The sequence below is a fragment of the Puma concolor genome, chromosome E2, assembly GCF_028749965.1.
Source record: "Puma concolor isolate L17-30 chromosome E2, mPumCon1.1.hap2, whole genome shotgun sequence".
NCBI classification, from domain to species: domain Eukaryota; kingdom Metazoa; phylum Chordata; class Mammalia; order Carnivora; family Felidae; genus Puma; species Puma concolor.
Window position 1 is genome coordinate 55847911 of NC_141681.1, and position 15939 is coordinate 55863849.

A 15939-nucleotide genomic window follows, 5' to 3' on the forward strand; every position below is an offset into this window, starting at 1 on the left:
AACGAACTGCCGCTTGCTCCAGACGGCCTCAGGCGCGGGAGACTCAAGGGTTCTACTGCACGGACCCTCCCCGTCCCAGCAGCCCCCGCGTGCATCATTAGGCCCTGATTGGCTCCAGAGGGATTCACGTGTGCTAACGGCATGCCTGAGGGGCGGGACTTCGCGGGGAGGCTTCCCCACGTGACCTCTGGCTGGTCGGACGTTGGTGAGGCTGGGGATTCCCAGGCCGCCTACTGAACTTGTTATGAGTCAGCCTGATGCGTTAGCCTTCCTCTCCCTTCGTCCCTTCACGGTGAGTCATCCAGTAGTTGTACACATGCTTATTCCACGCATCAGTGGGTGGATCCGGCGGGTCGGGAGGCTTTAAATCAGCCAATCAGTTCGTCCCTTATGGGAACAGGAAGTTCCCGTAGATAGTGAGTCGGCCAATCGATCACGTGATGCACTCGGCCAAACTCGAGGAGGATGTTCAGTTGTCTGGAAAGTAGCCTAGCAGAGACCTGCTGAGGCGGGCCCTGGTTGGCGCTGTGGGAACCCAAGACAAGGGGTAAGTCTGGAAAAGGAAATGATCATTTAGCGGGAGGGGAAAGAGGTTTCCTGTGGAGACAACCCGTGGCTGCACCAGGCCCTGGAGAAGGGAATGAGAAATTGGGAGAGATCGGAATTTTAAAGTCAGAAGGACCATTACACACTGGGCTATAACACCTTCTCATTTTATAGATGGGAGAAATGGGAGGGAAACCAGAAAGGGAACAGCACTTGCCTAAAACTTCCAGCGAGTAACCTGCAAAGTCCAGTGTGGAACCACCACAGAGCTCTCCTCAGTCTTCGACCTGAGGTTGTAAATAAATCACTATATTCAATTAGATTCTGAGAAATAATTTATAACTAGAATTTTTAATTTCAAAAATTAAAAAAAAAAACAACAACAATCTAACCGAAGAAAGAACTAGACAATGCAAATCTCCCCTTTCAGTAACTGAGCAAGCAGATGAAAAAATTAGTAAGGATATAGATACCATCAACCAAATTGACTTAAGTGACATTTATAGAATATTCCATCCAATAATAATAGAATACATATTCTAGTCAAGGGCTCATGGAACACTTAGACTATGTTCTGAGCTATAAAACAAGCCTCAACAAATGTAAATGAATTGAAGTCGTATAAAGTATGTTTTCTAACCACAGTGGAATTAAACTAGAAACAAATAGTTGGAAAATCATTACGATTTGTGCTTGTACATTTTTCTTCAGTGAATATTTATCAGACAAGAACCTTTCTAAGCTCTGTGGAGGACACAAAGATCTGTTTGATGTAGGGCTTTCTCTCAAGGATCTCACTCTTGGATAGTTCCCCTGGTAGGATATTTCATCAACTTCCCAACTAGACAAACAACCAAATGAAGAGGAAGCATGTGTGGTGAATGTAGCGGCTCCATCAGGCTGGCAGGGAACCAGAACCCTCATGCTGTTGTCAACAACATCCTCAGTCTGTGGTTTTGATCCTTATGGCTATCTCATGGTTGCCAGATGGCTGCTCCACCTCCAGCATCACATCCATATTCCAGGGAAAGAGAAGGAGGAGGAGGAGGAGCAAGAGGGGAAGGGGAAGGAGAAGAAAGCAACAAGCAGAAAGTGGTGTTAGTATCAGAAAAGCAGAACTCCCCAAAGTCTTCAGCATGGTTGATATTTTAAGAAAACAAGTCTCTCAAAGTATTTGCTTAATAATAAATCTAGCAGAGTCCAAGGTTTTTATTTTGCATCGTACATTTGGGAGAAGAGAAGAGTACAATCCTAACAGATAGGTATACAATTTAAGAAAACAGAGTTGTCAGTTATAATGTTATTGTTACCAGAGCAAGAAATTATCAAGTAAGACAACTGGTCAGAATTCCATTTTATTTGGATATCATTTTCATAAGACATGGAATAATTTCTAATGTCTTTGGAGTCTCATAAGACCACTTTGTTTAAATTGTTCTTCCAAGGGCGGATTTGTATCAACAGAGAACAGAACAAGTCAGTAACAGTCATGAATATTCATACAAAACTGTATATTGCAAAGGAGAACATAAATTATATTCTTATAAACATTCTTGGTTTTGTACAATATCAAATCAGATTCCTTGAGCCCTTTTATAACACAGAACAATATCTTTTGATTTATAGCTGCAGGGGAAGTGAACATCTTTTTCAATTCTTTCTGAGACTTGTTTCCTTTATTATGAAAACTTATTTTTTTTAAAACCAGGCTCTGGAATTCCATTAGCTAGGATTATATGCAGAAAACAGTTCTTCAGAGCTCAATTGTGACGGTAAAGAAAATGTGGTAAAGGCTGGATAGGCTTTTATTTGCTGTCGATATTTTAATAGCCTTTTTCTTGTACTTGGCCCACTGGCCACAGCTTTGTCATAGAGCCACCTCTGGATGTACAGGAGGCAGAAATATAGTTGTTGGGTTTTTTTTAAACTGGGGAATTAATCACCTGAACAAATTTGAAATAAAGGGATACACAGGAGAGTGGTTATCAGGGAGGACAGTTCTCAGAGTTTGTCTGAGACATTGCCGTAAAAGAGATGGACGTATAGGGGTGCTTAAGAGAGTCTGGGAAGGGAGACTTCTTTGTGGTTCTGGAGATCCTAGAAGGCTACTTGAAGGAAGTTAAATTTGACCTGGACTTAGAAATTCGGAGAGACAGGATTTGAATGTGGGCAGAAGGGAGAGTTGCAGAAGGATGCCATGAAAAGGAGAGTGGCCTGAGTAAATATACAGAGACAGGAATGTATGGACCATATGTGGAAAGATACTTTTCTCTTTGTCAGGCAAAGAATGGCAGAGCGTAGGGAAGGGAGCAGTGGAGATAGGCCAAGTGTGGGGCAAAATCATGGACAGCCTCAAATGCAAGGCAAAGGGGTTTGGAATTTATCCTGTCAGCCATAGAAATGTCTTTTATTGCTCAAATACCTTTTTTTTTTTTAGTTTATTTATTATTTATTTTGAGAGAGAGAGAGAGAAAGAGAGTCGGGTGGAGGCAGAAAGAGAGGAAGAGAAAGAGAATCCCAAGCAGGCTCTGTGCTATTAGCGTAGAGCCCAATGTGGGGCTCCATCTCACGAACAATGAGATCATGACCTCAGCCGAAATCAAAATGCTTAACCAACTAAGCCACCCCAGTGCCCCATTGTTCAAATACCTCTTAAATATATCCCGTCCTCTCCACCTCCATAGCCACGGTTCCAGCTCAGGATGCATTATCTTTCTGTTAAACTATTTCTTTCTCCTTGATGCAGATCCATAGTGATCTTTATGACACCCCATGGTTCAAACCTGTTCCCCCATGGTTCAAAAACTTTCTGTGGTTCCCATGATTTCCTAATCAACTTGGGAGAGAGGCCAAGCTTCTCAGCCTGGCATTTGAGGTCCTTCAAAGGGGGAGGACTCAGAGGTGACAGCTGGAGGGGAAAGAAGAAAGACATGGTATTTGGACTCTAGAGAGACTCATGGAGACACTGCTCTATCCTTGAAGCTCCTCAGCCTCTGTTTCCATGAGACTCCTGATTCTCTAGGCAAATGGAACCTAAGAGTGACTGAAGAGACAAAAACCCCTAGTGGGCTATGAATTTACCTCTACCTCCACCTCATGCCACTTCCTGCTGACTCTCTCCTCATCCATTCCAAATCTTGCCCTCCACAACATACAGATCTGGCCCTCTCTTTTCCCTGAGACCGTTAGTGCTGATGACATTGCCACTGTCATGGTTCAGTAAGTGGAATGAGAGGTAGGGTGGGAAGTGTCTGAGGAAGCCAAGAAAGGGTAGGGGTGAGGTGGGTATGGGTGGGGGGTGGAAGACAGGCAGGGCTGAAGTAAGGTGAAGAGGTTAGACATAGAGAATTAAGTACTTTATAAATAATAAATAATAGACCTCTTCCATGTGCATATTCTGTGACCCACTGTGGGTCCCATTTCATCTACCCAATAACTCCATGAGGAATTATTGTCCTCATTTCACAGATGAGGAAGCAGGCTCTGGGAGATTCAGCAACTTGCCTAGAAATTTCTCTGTTGGAGTACCCAGGTGTTCTGACTCCTAGTGCCATTTTAGTGCCACACCACTCTAGAACTTTAGTGATAATAAATGTATACACATCTTCTCTCTCAACACCATCATCTGTGTGGTGGGTGTCATTAAGTCACATCTTAGAGCAGAGAAATAGCATGGTGAATAACATGTGAAAAGCCAGTCCCAGGCTTGATGCTGTTACTGCTTTCTCTGTAACCTGGACCAATGCCTTTAACCTCTCTGAGCCCCAGTTACCCAATGTGTCTAAGGGACTATAATAAAATCATCATGAGGATGGCTTAAGCTGATTTCTATGAAGGTATTGAGAAATCTGTAAACACTTACACAAGTCAGTATTACTACCGTAATTTTAAGATGGCATTGCTAGAAGTGGCCTCAAGAACCATGAAGTTCACCACCCATCCATTTTGTACAAGAGAGAGCTGTCATCTGGTAAATGAAGAAGGGAAGAGAACAATTGTTCACCTAGGAGCCAACAGCTAAGTTCCAATCTACAATTATTATAAGGCACCATGTGCATCTGGTTAATGTATCTCATTCTCACAGCATTGCAGCACTGGTAATGTTGTGCCTGTTTTTCTGATTGAGAAACCAAGATTCAGAAGTGGGGCTACATGGCCAACTTCACAAGATACAATTACTACCAACAATAAGAACAACAAAAAACCCAGAAGACTAAATTGGGGTGGTGCAGTTAGGGGTCCACAAGACCACCCTCAGGTTCAATGATTCACAAGAAAGATTCCCAGAACTCAGCAAAAACTGTTATATTTAGTTACGGTTTATTATAGCAAACAAATGGAGATTGAAATCAGCAAGGGAAAAGGCATGTAGGGCAGTATCTAGGAGAGACCAAGAATGAGCTTTCAGTTGTCTTTTCCCAGTAGAGTTGTGCATACAGTATTTACTTCTCTTGGCAGTAATGCTTGGCGATATGCATAGTACTGCCAAGCAGAGAAACTCACCGAGCTTTAGTGTCCAGGGTTTTTTATTGGAAGCCTGGTCCCACAGGCATGGGTGACCTTAGTCTCCAGCTACTTCAGAGGTCAAGCTGATACCACATGTGACCCAAGGTCCCCACCAAAAATCACACTGTTCACGTAGACTACCTGGCATGGTCCATTCCCCTAAGTAAATAGACACTCTTATCAGGTAAGACATCCCAAGGGCTTAGAGGTTACCTCCCTGGAGCTGGGCAAGGGCCAGACCTTTCTAGGGTAAGGTTAATCCTTTAATGTACACGTAGGATATTGGAGGGCACTAGCGTCAGTTTTTCAACTTGAATCTCTCTCCTACAGGGTTACATTCTGTGTTTTGGTGGAAGTCAAGAAGGTACCAGTGGAAGAAGTATAATCTTTTGAATATTTGAACTTCCCAAGGAATCCCCAAGCAATTCTGTGCCTGTGGCCTACTGGCTTAATAAAAATATCATGTCCCCCATAGCTATAAATCAACTCAGTGCTACCATAGATGATAACACCAAAGGCACATTCCACACTATTTGGAATCTTGAAGCACAAGCGTGTACCCTGCTGATCCATAATGTACTTAAAAGGGACATCATGACACACTTATTCTGTACAGATATAGAACACAAGAGTTCTTCCTGTGGGAGGATATTGAACTCTCCATATCAGGTGATATTCAGTCTCATGCAGTGGGTGGTTTGTAAAGGAAGAACTCCAAGAAGACATATTGGTAATTGTGTGGTTTTTACCTCACAGGGCACTGGGCTTTTTAAACCTTAGGTATTTCATTTTTACAACAATAATACAATGACATAGGTATAATTGATAACTTATGTTTCCAAGTAGAAATGGCAAAGAGAAAGGAAGTGACTTAGCCAACAACATCCAGCAGATAAGAGGTGGAGGCGGGAAATGATCACAGATCTGCTGGGAAGGGGCAGAGCTTGAGGGGAGAGTTGGATTGGGAAGGAAGACAGCATAGGAGCTGGCCCTAGGAGGTCTGGATGGGGGGACAGGTAAGGAATCATAGGCAATGTAGATCCTCAGAAAATGCACTCACCCTCAGTCTTCAGAGTGCAGTGTCCAGGTTCAAGCTCTTCCTCCTTCAGCAAGTCTCCTCCATTTGCTCACCTACAAAGTGCAGAGAAGGGAAATATACTTGTGAAAATGCAACAATCCCGGGTTCCATGAGGTTATTGGGGTGGAGGGGAGGAGTACCAAGTAAGCTAATGGGTGAGAAACCACTTTGTAACTTGGAAATACTGTGCATCAGTTAAATGTCCATGAGGATCCCTTGTTTCAGTCCCAGTCTGTCTTTCCCTTCAGACCAGACCCAGAAAGCAGAGCTCCACGACCTAGAGATTCTTGTGGCTGGAGATCCTGTGACCTTGACCTGTACCATCAAAGGCACCTGTGCAGAGAAACCAAAGCCCTTTTCCTTTCCTGGAATTGGCCCACTCTGTCCTCCAACACAGACGGCTCCAGCAACTCCTCCTCCTGGTGCCGCACTTCACCCCAAAGCCTCAGGATTATGGCACCACTCTCAGATGTTATTTGAACTTCTCCCTAGCTAAGTTGACCAGAAGTAGCATGGTCATGTTCCAGGCGGTCTGTAAGTGCTGGTGGGCAAAGGAAGACGCAGAGTCTCAGAGAACTGGTGGGCTCAAGAGAAATTCCTGAGTCCTGGGGTGGGGCTGGGTGGGAGGAGTCTGGGAAGCTGTCACATCTTCTCAGGGCTTCTATGGCTGGAAGGCCAGAGGTAAGAGCTGAGCCAGAGTCAGAGATAGATGAGGAAAGAGGATGTAGGGTAACTGGTCTGTGAAGTCCTACTCCTCTGGGCTTCCAGAAACTCTTTCCAAAGCTCCTTGAGAATCATGAATAAGGAAAAGGCTGGGTCCTGAAGGACGTAGAAAAGGGAAGTCAGGATACCTTGCTGATTGCTGACCTTCCCTTCCCGTAGCACCCACTAGGCTGCTCTATTCATCTTGCTCCTTGGAGAAGACTCTACAGTGCAACTGTTCCTTCCATGGGATCCCTACACCCTCTGTGCAGTGGTTGATGGAAGGTGTTCCTGTGGATGTGAACAGCACAGACAACATCTTCCAGGTGACTTCCACCATAATTGGCCCCTGGACCAACAGCACCATCAGCCTCATAGGGGAGCCAGAAATAGTCATGAGTCTCCGCTGTGAGGGGAAGAACCAGTATGGAACCCATACTTCAAGCATCTTCCTCCTACCAGGTAAGTACACAGGGGACTACTGACTGAGCTAGAATGACAGCACCTGGGGACCAAGATGAGGATGGGCACAGGGCCAGAGGGAAGAGGAGTAGCTCAGACTTCACAGCCTTAGAAGAAAAAACACTCTCACTTCCCTCTGATTCCAGATAAACGTTCAGTTTACAGTGTGTTCGTGAAGGGGCTGATCCAGGGCATTGTGTATGGATCCATTGCATCGGCACTGTTCTTCTTCTTCCTTGTCCTCCTTGCGTGAGTATCAGGTTGAAATTCATCATCAAGCCTTTTCCAACACCTACTACATTTATTTATGTCCCTTATTCCCTTCCATTCTTCTCCAGTATTTGCCTTAAGGCTATAAATTTCCCTCTAAGCACAACTATAGCTGCATCTCACAAATTTTAATATAAAGTATTTTAGTATCACTTGGTTAAAATATTTCTAATTTCCATTACGATTTTTTGACCCATGGGTTTTTTCCTCAGGCACAACAGCATTCTCTAATAATTCTCTTTTCTTTATTTCTACCTTAAATCCAGTAAGTGGAAAGAATATACTATGCATGATTTCAATTCTTTATTTTCTTTGTGGCACAATTTTTGTGTAGTTTTTATAAATATTCCACATAGGCTTAAGAAATGTATATTCTATATTTGTTGAAGGAAGTGTTCCATTGATATATAGCCTTTAAATCAGGTTTACTGATCATGTTTACATCTTCTCTAGTTGTACTGTGACCTCTACTCGATGCCCTTCTCTGCACGTCACCTCGCATCCCTGCCCCTTTCTCTCACCTGGCTGAAATTTAGTCATCATTTAGGGCTCAGCTCACAGCCCTCCCATCATGCACTCCAGGAAACTTTCCCTGGCACCTGGACTGGGTGCGTTTTCAAGGCCCCCCCCCCCCGCCCAGGCAACTGGGCTTTCAGATATTGTCAGTGCTAATGGTTCTACTCTATTGTGACTAAGTGTGGATATCTTTTTTTGTTTGTTTGTTTGTTTGTTGTTGTGTACATCTGGCCTTTTTCATCTGTGATCTGGTGTATTTTATCAATTCTGGAAATTTTTCAGCCATGACTGCATCCACCCTTTCCTTTCACTGTGGGCTTCTCATTTAATATTTCTCAGACTTTTTTTTTCTGTTTTACCTCTTGCCCTGTGTCCCGTATTTTCCAGGGACGTAGACAAGTGAACAAGTGCTAGGTTAGAGGTCCATACAAGGGAGATACCAAGAGGACCCCACTGCTTCAGAATCTCCATCTTTGTAGGGGAGGGTAGCATCCATACCGCCTAGAAATCTTCCCACCCACCCTTGGGGAGCTTTCCCCAACAGACAACTCTGTCAGTATCACAGATGTTTTCTTTCTTTCCCCAACTCTCTTATCTCCTCCCCCTCACTCTCAGCAATAAGTTTTACCTACTTCATAGGAAAAAAAAGCAACTCCCCAACCCCTACAGTTATTGCCACCGGCACTGGTGATTTACTCCTTGCCTTTTTCAGAGAAAGAGGCATCCCTCTTCCTGTCCAAGGTTAGCCTCACCTCCTTTGCCTGGGAATCCATCTCCTCCACACTCCATTAATCATCCCTTCTGTCTCTTAAATTTTCAATCATTCTTTCTTTACTGGCTCTTTCTCTGAAAGATATAAACATGCCCAAATCTCTCCTGCATCAGCCCCACAAACTCCTCCTATGTACCATCCAATTTTTTTGAGAGAGAATAGCTTATACCCGCTGCCTGATTCTCCTCACTCTTACATTCTTCAATCCCTTGCTGTCTGCTCTCCAGCACCAAGCCACTGAAATGGCACTGTCTGAGGCAGCCAGTTATCCTTGCTCTCAAAATTATTCTCAGGATCCAATGGCAGATGTTCTGTATCTTTCTTGTTCACTTTAGGTGGCGTTTATGATTCTGGTTGGGGTGGGGGTAAGGCCCTCCTGCACATGGGGTTTTTTTTTTTTCACAGCGAAGAAGTATGGTGAGGCTGTCTGCTGAAAATGACGTGGGTGGGGGCAGGGGTGGGGGGAAGGGATCAGGAAGAATGGTAATGACGGTGAGGTGGTTGGAATGGCCACTGAAGAGAATGAGTGGGATCCACACAAGAGCAAGGAAAACAATTGGTGACCAGCAACAGAGGCCCAGTGGTGACTGCAGGTTGCTCACTGTTAGCAGCACCAAGCATCATTGCTATGTCATGTTTCCTCCCAGCAGCTGTCATTGGAAGAAAAGGGGTGAATGGCAGCATTGATCTGGGTTCGGGTCTTTACAGGCAGGGTGCCATGGAAGGGTGACAGGATGGGAGACCAAAGAGACCGTGGAAGCTGGAGGGAGAGGGCACTCAAGTGGACAGCTGTTGTACCCAGTGGGGCGGGCGATAAGGAAGAGAAACCAGGAGGGCCTTCACAGGCATAGAGTGTGGCGTCTTGGATCTGAAGCCTCCATCTGTGAGATCAAAAAACAGAAACACAAGACTAGATAAGAGCCCAAGAAAGCTGAACAGAACAGGGGATTCTGGGTGGCTCAGTCAGTTGTCTGACTCTTGGTTTCGGCTCAGGTCATGATCTCATGGTTCATGAGACTGAGCCCCACATTGGACTCTGTGCTGCCAGCGTGGAGCTTGCTTGGGATTCTCTCTCTTCCCCCTCCCAACTTTCTGCCCCTCCCCTGCTCACGTGCACGTTTCTACTCTCTCTCAAAATAAATAAACTTAAAAAGAAAGCTGAATAGAACAGAACTAGGCAGAGCATGGGGTTATTATGGTTTAAACTGTCATAGGTGGAAGTTTCGACAGATGATGCATATGGGATAATGGTTTAAGGAGATAAGTCACATTAGTCAGCACTCTTCCAGTTGTGAGTGACGAGAGCTGAATTCAGCAAGCTCAAGGAACGAAGAACAGTTATTTTTTGCTATATCACAGTCCCCTAAACTTAGCAACCTTAAACAATGGGGTCCCACCTGAATGATTCTTCAGCTTCCGTGGTATCCACAGAGGTCACTTGGTATTTATCTAGCAGCTGGGCTGGCTGGGCTGGAAAGTCCAAGGTGCCTTCATTCATGTGCCTGACATTTTTCTGGGGACAGCCAGAAGGCTGGGCTCATCTGGGCCCCTCTCACTTTCCATGGAGTATCAGGGCCTCTTTTATCATGGTCTCTTCCAAGGCAGAAGTCACCAGCCCTCTTTAAGGCTATGCCTGGAATTAACAGAGTGTCACTTCCATCATATTCTCTTTGAGCAAGTCATAACCTAGCCAAGATTCAAGGGGAAGAGAAAACTTGAGACCCCATTTCTCCATGGGAAGAGTGCCGGAAACTTGCAGCCATCTGTAATCTGCTGCAGGAACATATTGACCATCTGTTAAGTCGAAGACTTCAACAGCAGAGATTCATTTTCTCATGGTTCTGGAGGCTGAAAGTCCAAGATCAAAGTGCCAGCAGGATTGGTTTCTCCTGAGACTCTTCTCCTTAGCTTGCAGATGGCCACCCTCTTGCCTCTTCACCTGGTCATCCCCGTGTGCAAGCACAGCCCTGTCTGTCCCTCTTACAAGGACACCAGTCATATTGGATTATGAGGGCCTCATAATTGAAATTGGGTGCCTCAATTTAACTTACACCTCATTGAAGCCCCTATCCAAATACAGCCCTATCAATTAGGGCCCATCCATATGATCTCATTTTACCTCAGTTACCTTTTTTCTTCTAATTTTTTTATGTTTATTTATTTATTTTGAGACAGCAAGCAGGGGAGGAGCAGAGAGACAGGAGGGAGAGAGAGAATCCCAAGCAGGCTCCGCACTGTCAGCATAGAGCCTGATGTGGGGCTCAGTCTCACAAACCATGAGATCATGACCTGAGCCAAAATCAAGAGTTAGATGCTTAACCAACTGAGCCACCCAGGCACCCCACACATGACGTTGAGTCTGCTGACTCCGTGTCTTTGTTCTGCTTCCTTCTGTGTTCACTTGACCTCTGGAGGCTCTTTCCTTCCACCTTGTGGCAAGATGGCCAAAGCAGTCCCATGATTATATTCTCTGATCTCAGCAACTCTAGCTGAAATAGAACTTGTCTTCTTCTTGGTGATACATCAATCCCAGAGAAGACTCTGATTGTCCCTGCTTGAGTCACAGGCCCATCCTCAACTAATGACCTGTCCAGGTGGATAAAGTACTTTGGTGGGCCAGTCCTAAATCTGTGTACTGTGCTGTTCCAGTCCCATGGAAACCATAATTAAAGCTCCTACACATGCTTCCCCCTCACTCCTTCCCCTTCCTGACTGACCCCAGTGCTTCCCCGTGTGGCCTTGTGTGGCACAGGGTGCCCCCTCTCAGAAACTTTGAATAACAAAGTGTCTTCAATGGCAGTCATCCCTCAATTTGTTGGCTTCACCATACCTGAATACAAACAAAATCCCACGTGCATGCCCACTCCTTGGGAAGAGCCAGACTGGGCACAGCAGGGGAACCAGTGAGCAGGGTGGTTGCCATTGCCAGGGCAAGAAAGGAAGGGACCAGTCGTGTAATCAATGGTACGTCTTAACAACAGAGCACTGTGCAGCTGTAAAAAAGACGAAGGAAGCTCTCTGTGTACTAATATGCACACATATGCCAAAAATACTAAGAGGAAAGGTGCAAAAAAGATTTGTCTAGGAAAAAAAAATCGTATACATATTGAGACATTAGAGGGCTGGAAGAGAAGCTGAGGAGAGGCACAGCTGTGGAGGGCCACTGAGCGGGAGGGCTGGGACTTTGTGCTGGGAGTGCTGGGGAGCCATGGGAGGGCCAGGAGCAGGGGAGTTGCAAGCCATCTCTGGGGCATGAGGCCAGGAAAGAGGCTAGGAAGAGGATCCAGCTCAAGAGAATAGGGATTTGTATCTGCATTTGATGAGGGCAGTGCAGTGCTGGTCACAGAACCAGCAAATGGAGGGAAAATTGGTCTTCTGACCCCCAGCCCAGGGAACAGGGAGGGGGTGGGGGGAGACTAAGCACAGTATTAACCACAAGGCTTGTTGCCCTAGAATGAAGACTCTTAAATGGTGGGAGGACAGTCACATTCCCAAGGCCAGAGAGACCCCAATTATCCAGAAGCCAGAGCTGCCGGAGGAGCCAGAAACAGCCGTGGAGTCTGAAGCCAAAACTCCTGGGCCTCAATTGGAAGTAAGTCCCTGGGCTCGACAGGGCCACCAGCCAGGCTGCTGCACAGCTGACGCCAGCTGATCTCCACAAGCTGCCGGAACTCACCCACTGCCTAGCAGCACCACTGGGGAACACTGGTTAGAAACAAGGATTCTCAGGGGTCCCTGGACCTGTGAACCCAGCCCCCCAGGGTCAGAGCCCAGAGGGCGGCAATCTCTCCTGCGCATTGCGAGTCGTGGCCATTGGCAGGGCTGGGCCTGAACAGAGTGTCTGTCTAGTTCCTCAAGCCAAGTCCGTGCCATGGATGGTGAGGACCCTGAGGGGCTCCAGGCCCAGCCCCTGCCCCACCTGGGGAGGCAGCCTTGGCCACAAGTGGCTGCTGCCCTGCTGGGAGAGAACAGTCAGTACCAGAGAGTGGGGCCTTCTGAGTCTGCTCGGAGCTGCCATAACAGAGTGCCACAGACTGGGGAGCTTAAACCACACAAGTTTATCTTCACAGTGCCAGAGGCCAGAAGACCAAGATCAAAGCGTCCGCAGGGCTGGCTCCTTTGGAGGCCTCTCTCCCTGACTTACAGACGGCCACCTTCTCCTTGCGTCCTCACGTGGCCTTCCCTGTGTGCATCTGTGTCCTAGTCTCCTCTTTGTATGAGGCCACCAGTCATAATGGATTAGGGCCCACCCTAATGGCCTCATGTTAACTTAATCATCTCTTTATAAAGGCCCTGTCTCCAAATGCAGTCGCCTGGTGCTGGGGATTAGGACTTCAACATATGAATTTGGCGGTGGGCGGGCACAACTCAGCTATTTGTATCCTCTATTGATGGGGACCCAGAAAGGGGAAGGGCTTGGCCAGGGCAGGGGAACACCAGGACCTGGTTTTCTCACAGTCTAGGGCTCCCGAGAGAGGACAGACCATGGACAGACAGACTCCCAGACGGATCAAGACACAGGCATGGATCGAAGATGCGGAGACCGACCGGCCCAGCCAGACCTCACAGACCTACAGGGCAGGAGCAGCGACTTTGTCTGAGACCCTAAGACCGGAGACCACTGCTAGGAGCTCACGCATTCCCTGGGCAGACATCCCCCCCAAAGACTCCTGGGTGCTAGGCCTCTTGGTCAGCCCCCACCAGGGACACACCTGCTTCCTGCCCTTGAGCCACACGGTCTGGGCCGGCAGGCGGACGTGCAGGAGCACGGAGGACGGACAGAGGAGCCTGGGGGGAGGCAGCACTAGGAAATGGGCTAATGCTGTGGCAGAGGCCACGGGCACTGTGACCCAGAGTGACCAGTCACCCTCCTGAGGCCTCGGGCGCTGCCAAGCAAATCCGCCCTCGGCGTTCTGCAGAGAGAAACGGGGAGCTGTGGGAGGGAAGAGCCCGAAACACTAAAGAAGCCCCAGAGGCCTCTCTGCAGGGACACTGGGGATCATGAAGCCCGTCCTCCACACCCCGACATTGCAAACGGGGAAACCGAGCCTCAGAGTGCCTCAGGCCACACAGCAACACTGTGCACTGCTCAGGACCCCTCCATCCCAGGACCTTTGATCCCTGGAGCAGCTCTCCCCGTCCCTGGCCATTTTCTCCTGCACTAAGATTCTAGTGCACAGGTTGCAAAATCAAAAGCCCACATTGGCCCCACAGGTAACAAAACGGGTGCCGTTGGCCTGGTGGGGACCTGGTCCATCCTGAGAGCAGGCTCCCCATCTGAAGGGGGTGCCAGCAACAGCGAACTCCGCTCCAACTCTTACCTCCCGGCAGGAATGAGATCTGAACTGCTGGGTCTTCTGGTTTTTGTTTTAATGTATCTGTCATCTACCTCTGTCTGTCTGTCTATCTATCTATCTATATCTATCATCTATCCATCCTTTGTCTATCTCTGTATTTTCAGAAGAATCCAGACACCTAGATTCTAGTGTGAAATTTCTGGATTCACACACGTTAGTAACAGTGTTTAAAAAGCACCATGGGTCCTGGGGCACCTGCGTGGCTCAGTCATTTAGGCATCCAACTCGATTTTGGCTCAGGTCGTGATCTCATGGTTCGTCGGGCTCTGTGCTGACAGTGTTGGGATTCTCTGTCTCCCTCTCTGTCCTTTCCCACTCGTACACTCTCTCTCTCCAAAAATAAGTAAACTTAAAAAAAAAAAAAAAAAAGACAGCATAGATCCATGTAAAGCCCCGTGTGGACCTATCACTTGCAAGTCTGATCAGAAGCATAGACCTGGAGGAGACACCTTCTCTCTAAACACACCTCCTGCCCAAAGGAGGTGTGGTCATTCAGAATGCGAGCGCCTTGCCCAGTGGAAACAATCCCCAGACCTTGGGAAGAGGCTTGGGTCTGGAAGAATGAGGAAGGATTATTTGGGTGGAGAAGGACGTTCCAGGAATTCGTCCACTCGTCTGCCACAAATGACTGCAGTGGCCCCGTGTGCCAGGCCCTGGGCTGGGGAGACAGATGAGTGAGGTCCAGGTGCTGCGCAGCCAGGGCTGCATAGGGGGAGCCTCTGGAAGGGGGAGGGACAGGGGCCAGCCCTGGGAAGAGAGCGTGTGGCCCCGGCTGGGAGCCGCAGCATTGCCGTCGCGCTGGGCAGACGTGCTGGGGGCCAGGGAGCCACAGGAGGGAAGCTAGGAGGCAGGAGCCCTAGCGCTCCCGCAAGGGGGCGACGACAGGGAGAAAGGAGCCGGGCAAAACGCCACCGGCTGGGCCCGAGGAGTCACCCAGCCCGCTCTCCAGAGAAGCTAGAAGGACTGATGCTTGGAGGGCACACGTGGCAAGTTCAACTTCAGCGGCCAGCGGGTTAAGGACTCCCAGACACGGCGATACCTAGTTCAGGAAAAACGGACTGTCCCCGTGGGGGAGTGGCAGGGTGGGGGTGGCGGGGGCGGGAGCCCGCAGCAGCTCCACAAAGATGAGGTTGGAAAACGCATCCCCGGCCAAGGAGCGGCTGCAGGGCCGACCTCTTTCTCCAGAGTCTCTGGCTCCCCAACCATCTCACACGCCCTCCCCAAGCCCGGTTCCAGGCTCAGTTAACCCCTGGTGTGCCCGCACCGAGCTGCGCTTGGAGGATGGAGGACAGGGCTGCCACTGTCCCTGCCTCTCCACCGGAGGGATCCCCCGCGGTCACTGCAGCAGGGCCGAGAGAGCATGGAGCTTCGGGATCAGCCGCCGCCGCGCGCCGCCGGGGCTGGGCTACCTGTGCCGGGACCCCAGCGCTGCCCTATCCCCAGCTTCATCTGCGGAATGGGACCATAACCTCCTGCGTCGCTGTGAGGGGGGAACGTGTTCCGGCTACCTGGCACCGCGGGACGTTGAGGGCCCCGGCTGGCAGCTCTCGTCGGTTTGAGCTCTTTGCTCCAGGTCCTGTTCTAAGCCCATCAACATCCTCCCATTTGTATCCACCAGAGTCCAGCCCAGGAAACAACTAGTAGCCGGTCTATATGAAGAGATTTATTGTGGAGCGCCTGGGTGGCTCCGTTGGTTAAGCGCCCAACTTCGGTTCTGGTCATGATCTCGC

At 48.3% G+C, this 15939-nt stretch overlaps 1 protein-coding gene across 1 annotated transcript; it reads left to right on the forward strand.

Annotated features, from left to right (window-relative positions):
- The first annotated feature begins 209 nt into the window (after nucleotides 1–209).
- LOC112850839 (SIGLEC family-like protein 1) lies at nucleotides 210–14559 on the forward strand. The gene is made up of 6 exons (XM_086690584.1): nucleotides 210–292; nucleotides 6379–6664; nucleotides 7013–7294; nucleotides 7441–7543; nucleotides 12306–12444; nucleotides 13311–14559. Exons 2-6 carry the CDS (start codon nucleotides 6643–6645, stop codon nucleotides 13725–13727), a joined length of 963 nt encoding a protein of 320 aa, XP_086546710.1. The 5' UTR covers nucleotides 210–292; nucleotides 6379–6642; the 3' UTR covers nucleotides 13728–14559.
- Nucleotides 14560–15939: the final 1380 nt, after the last annotated feature.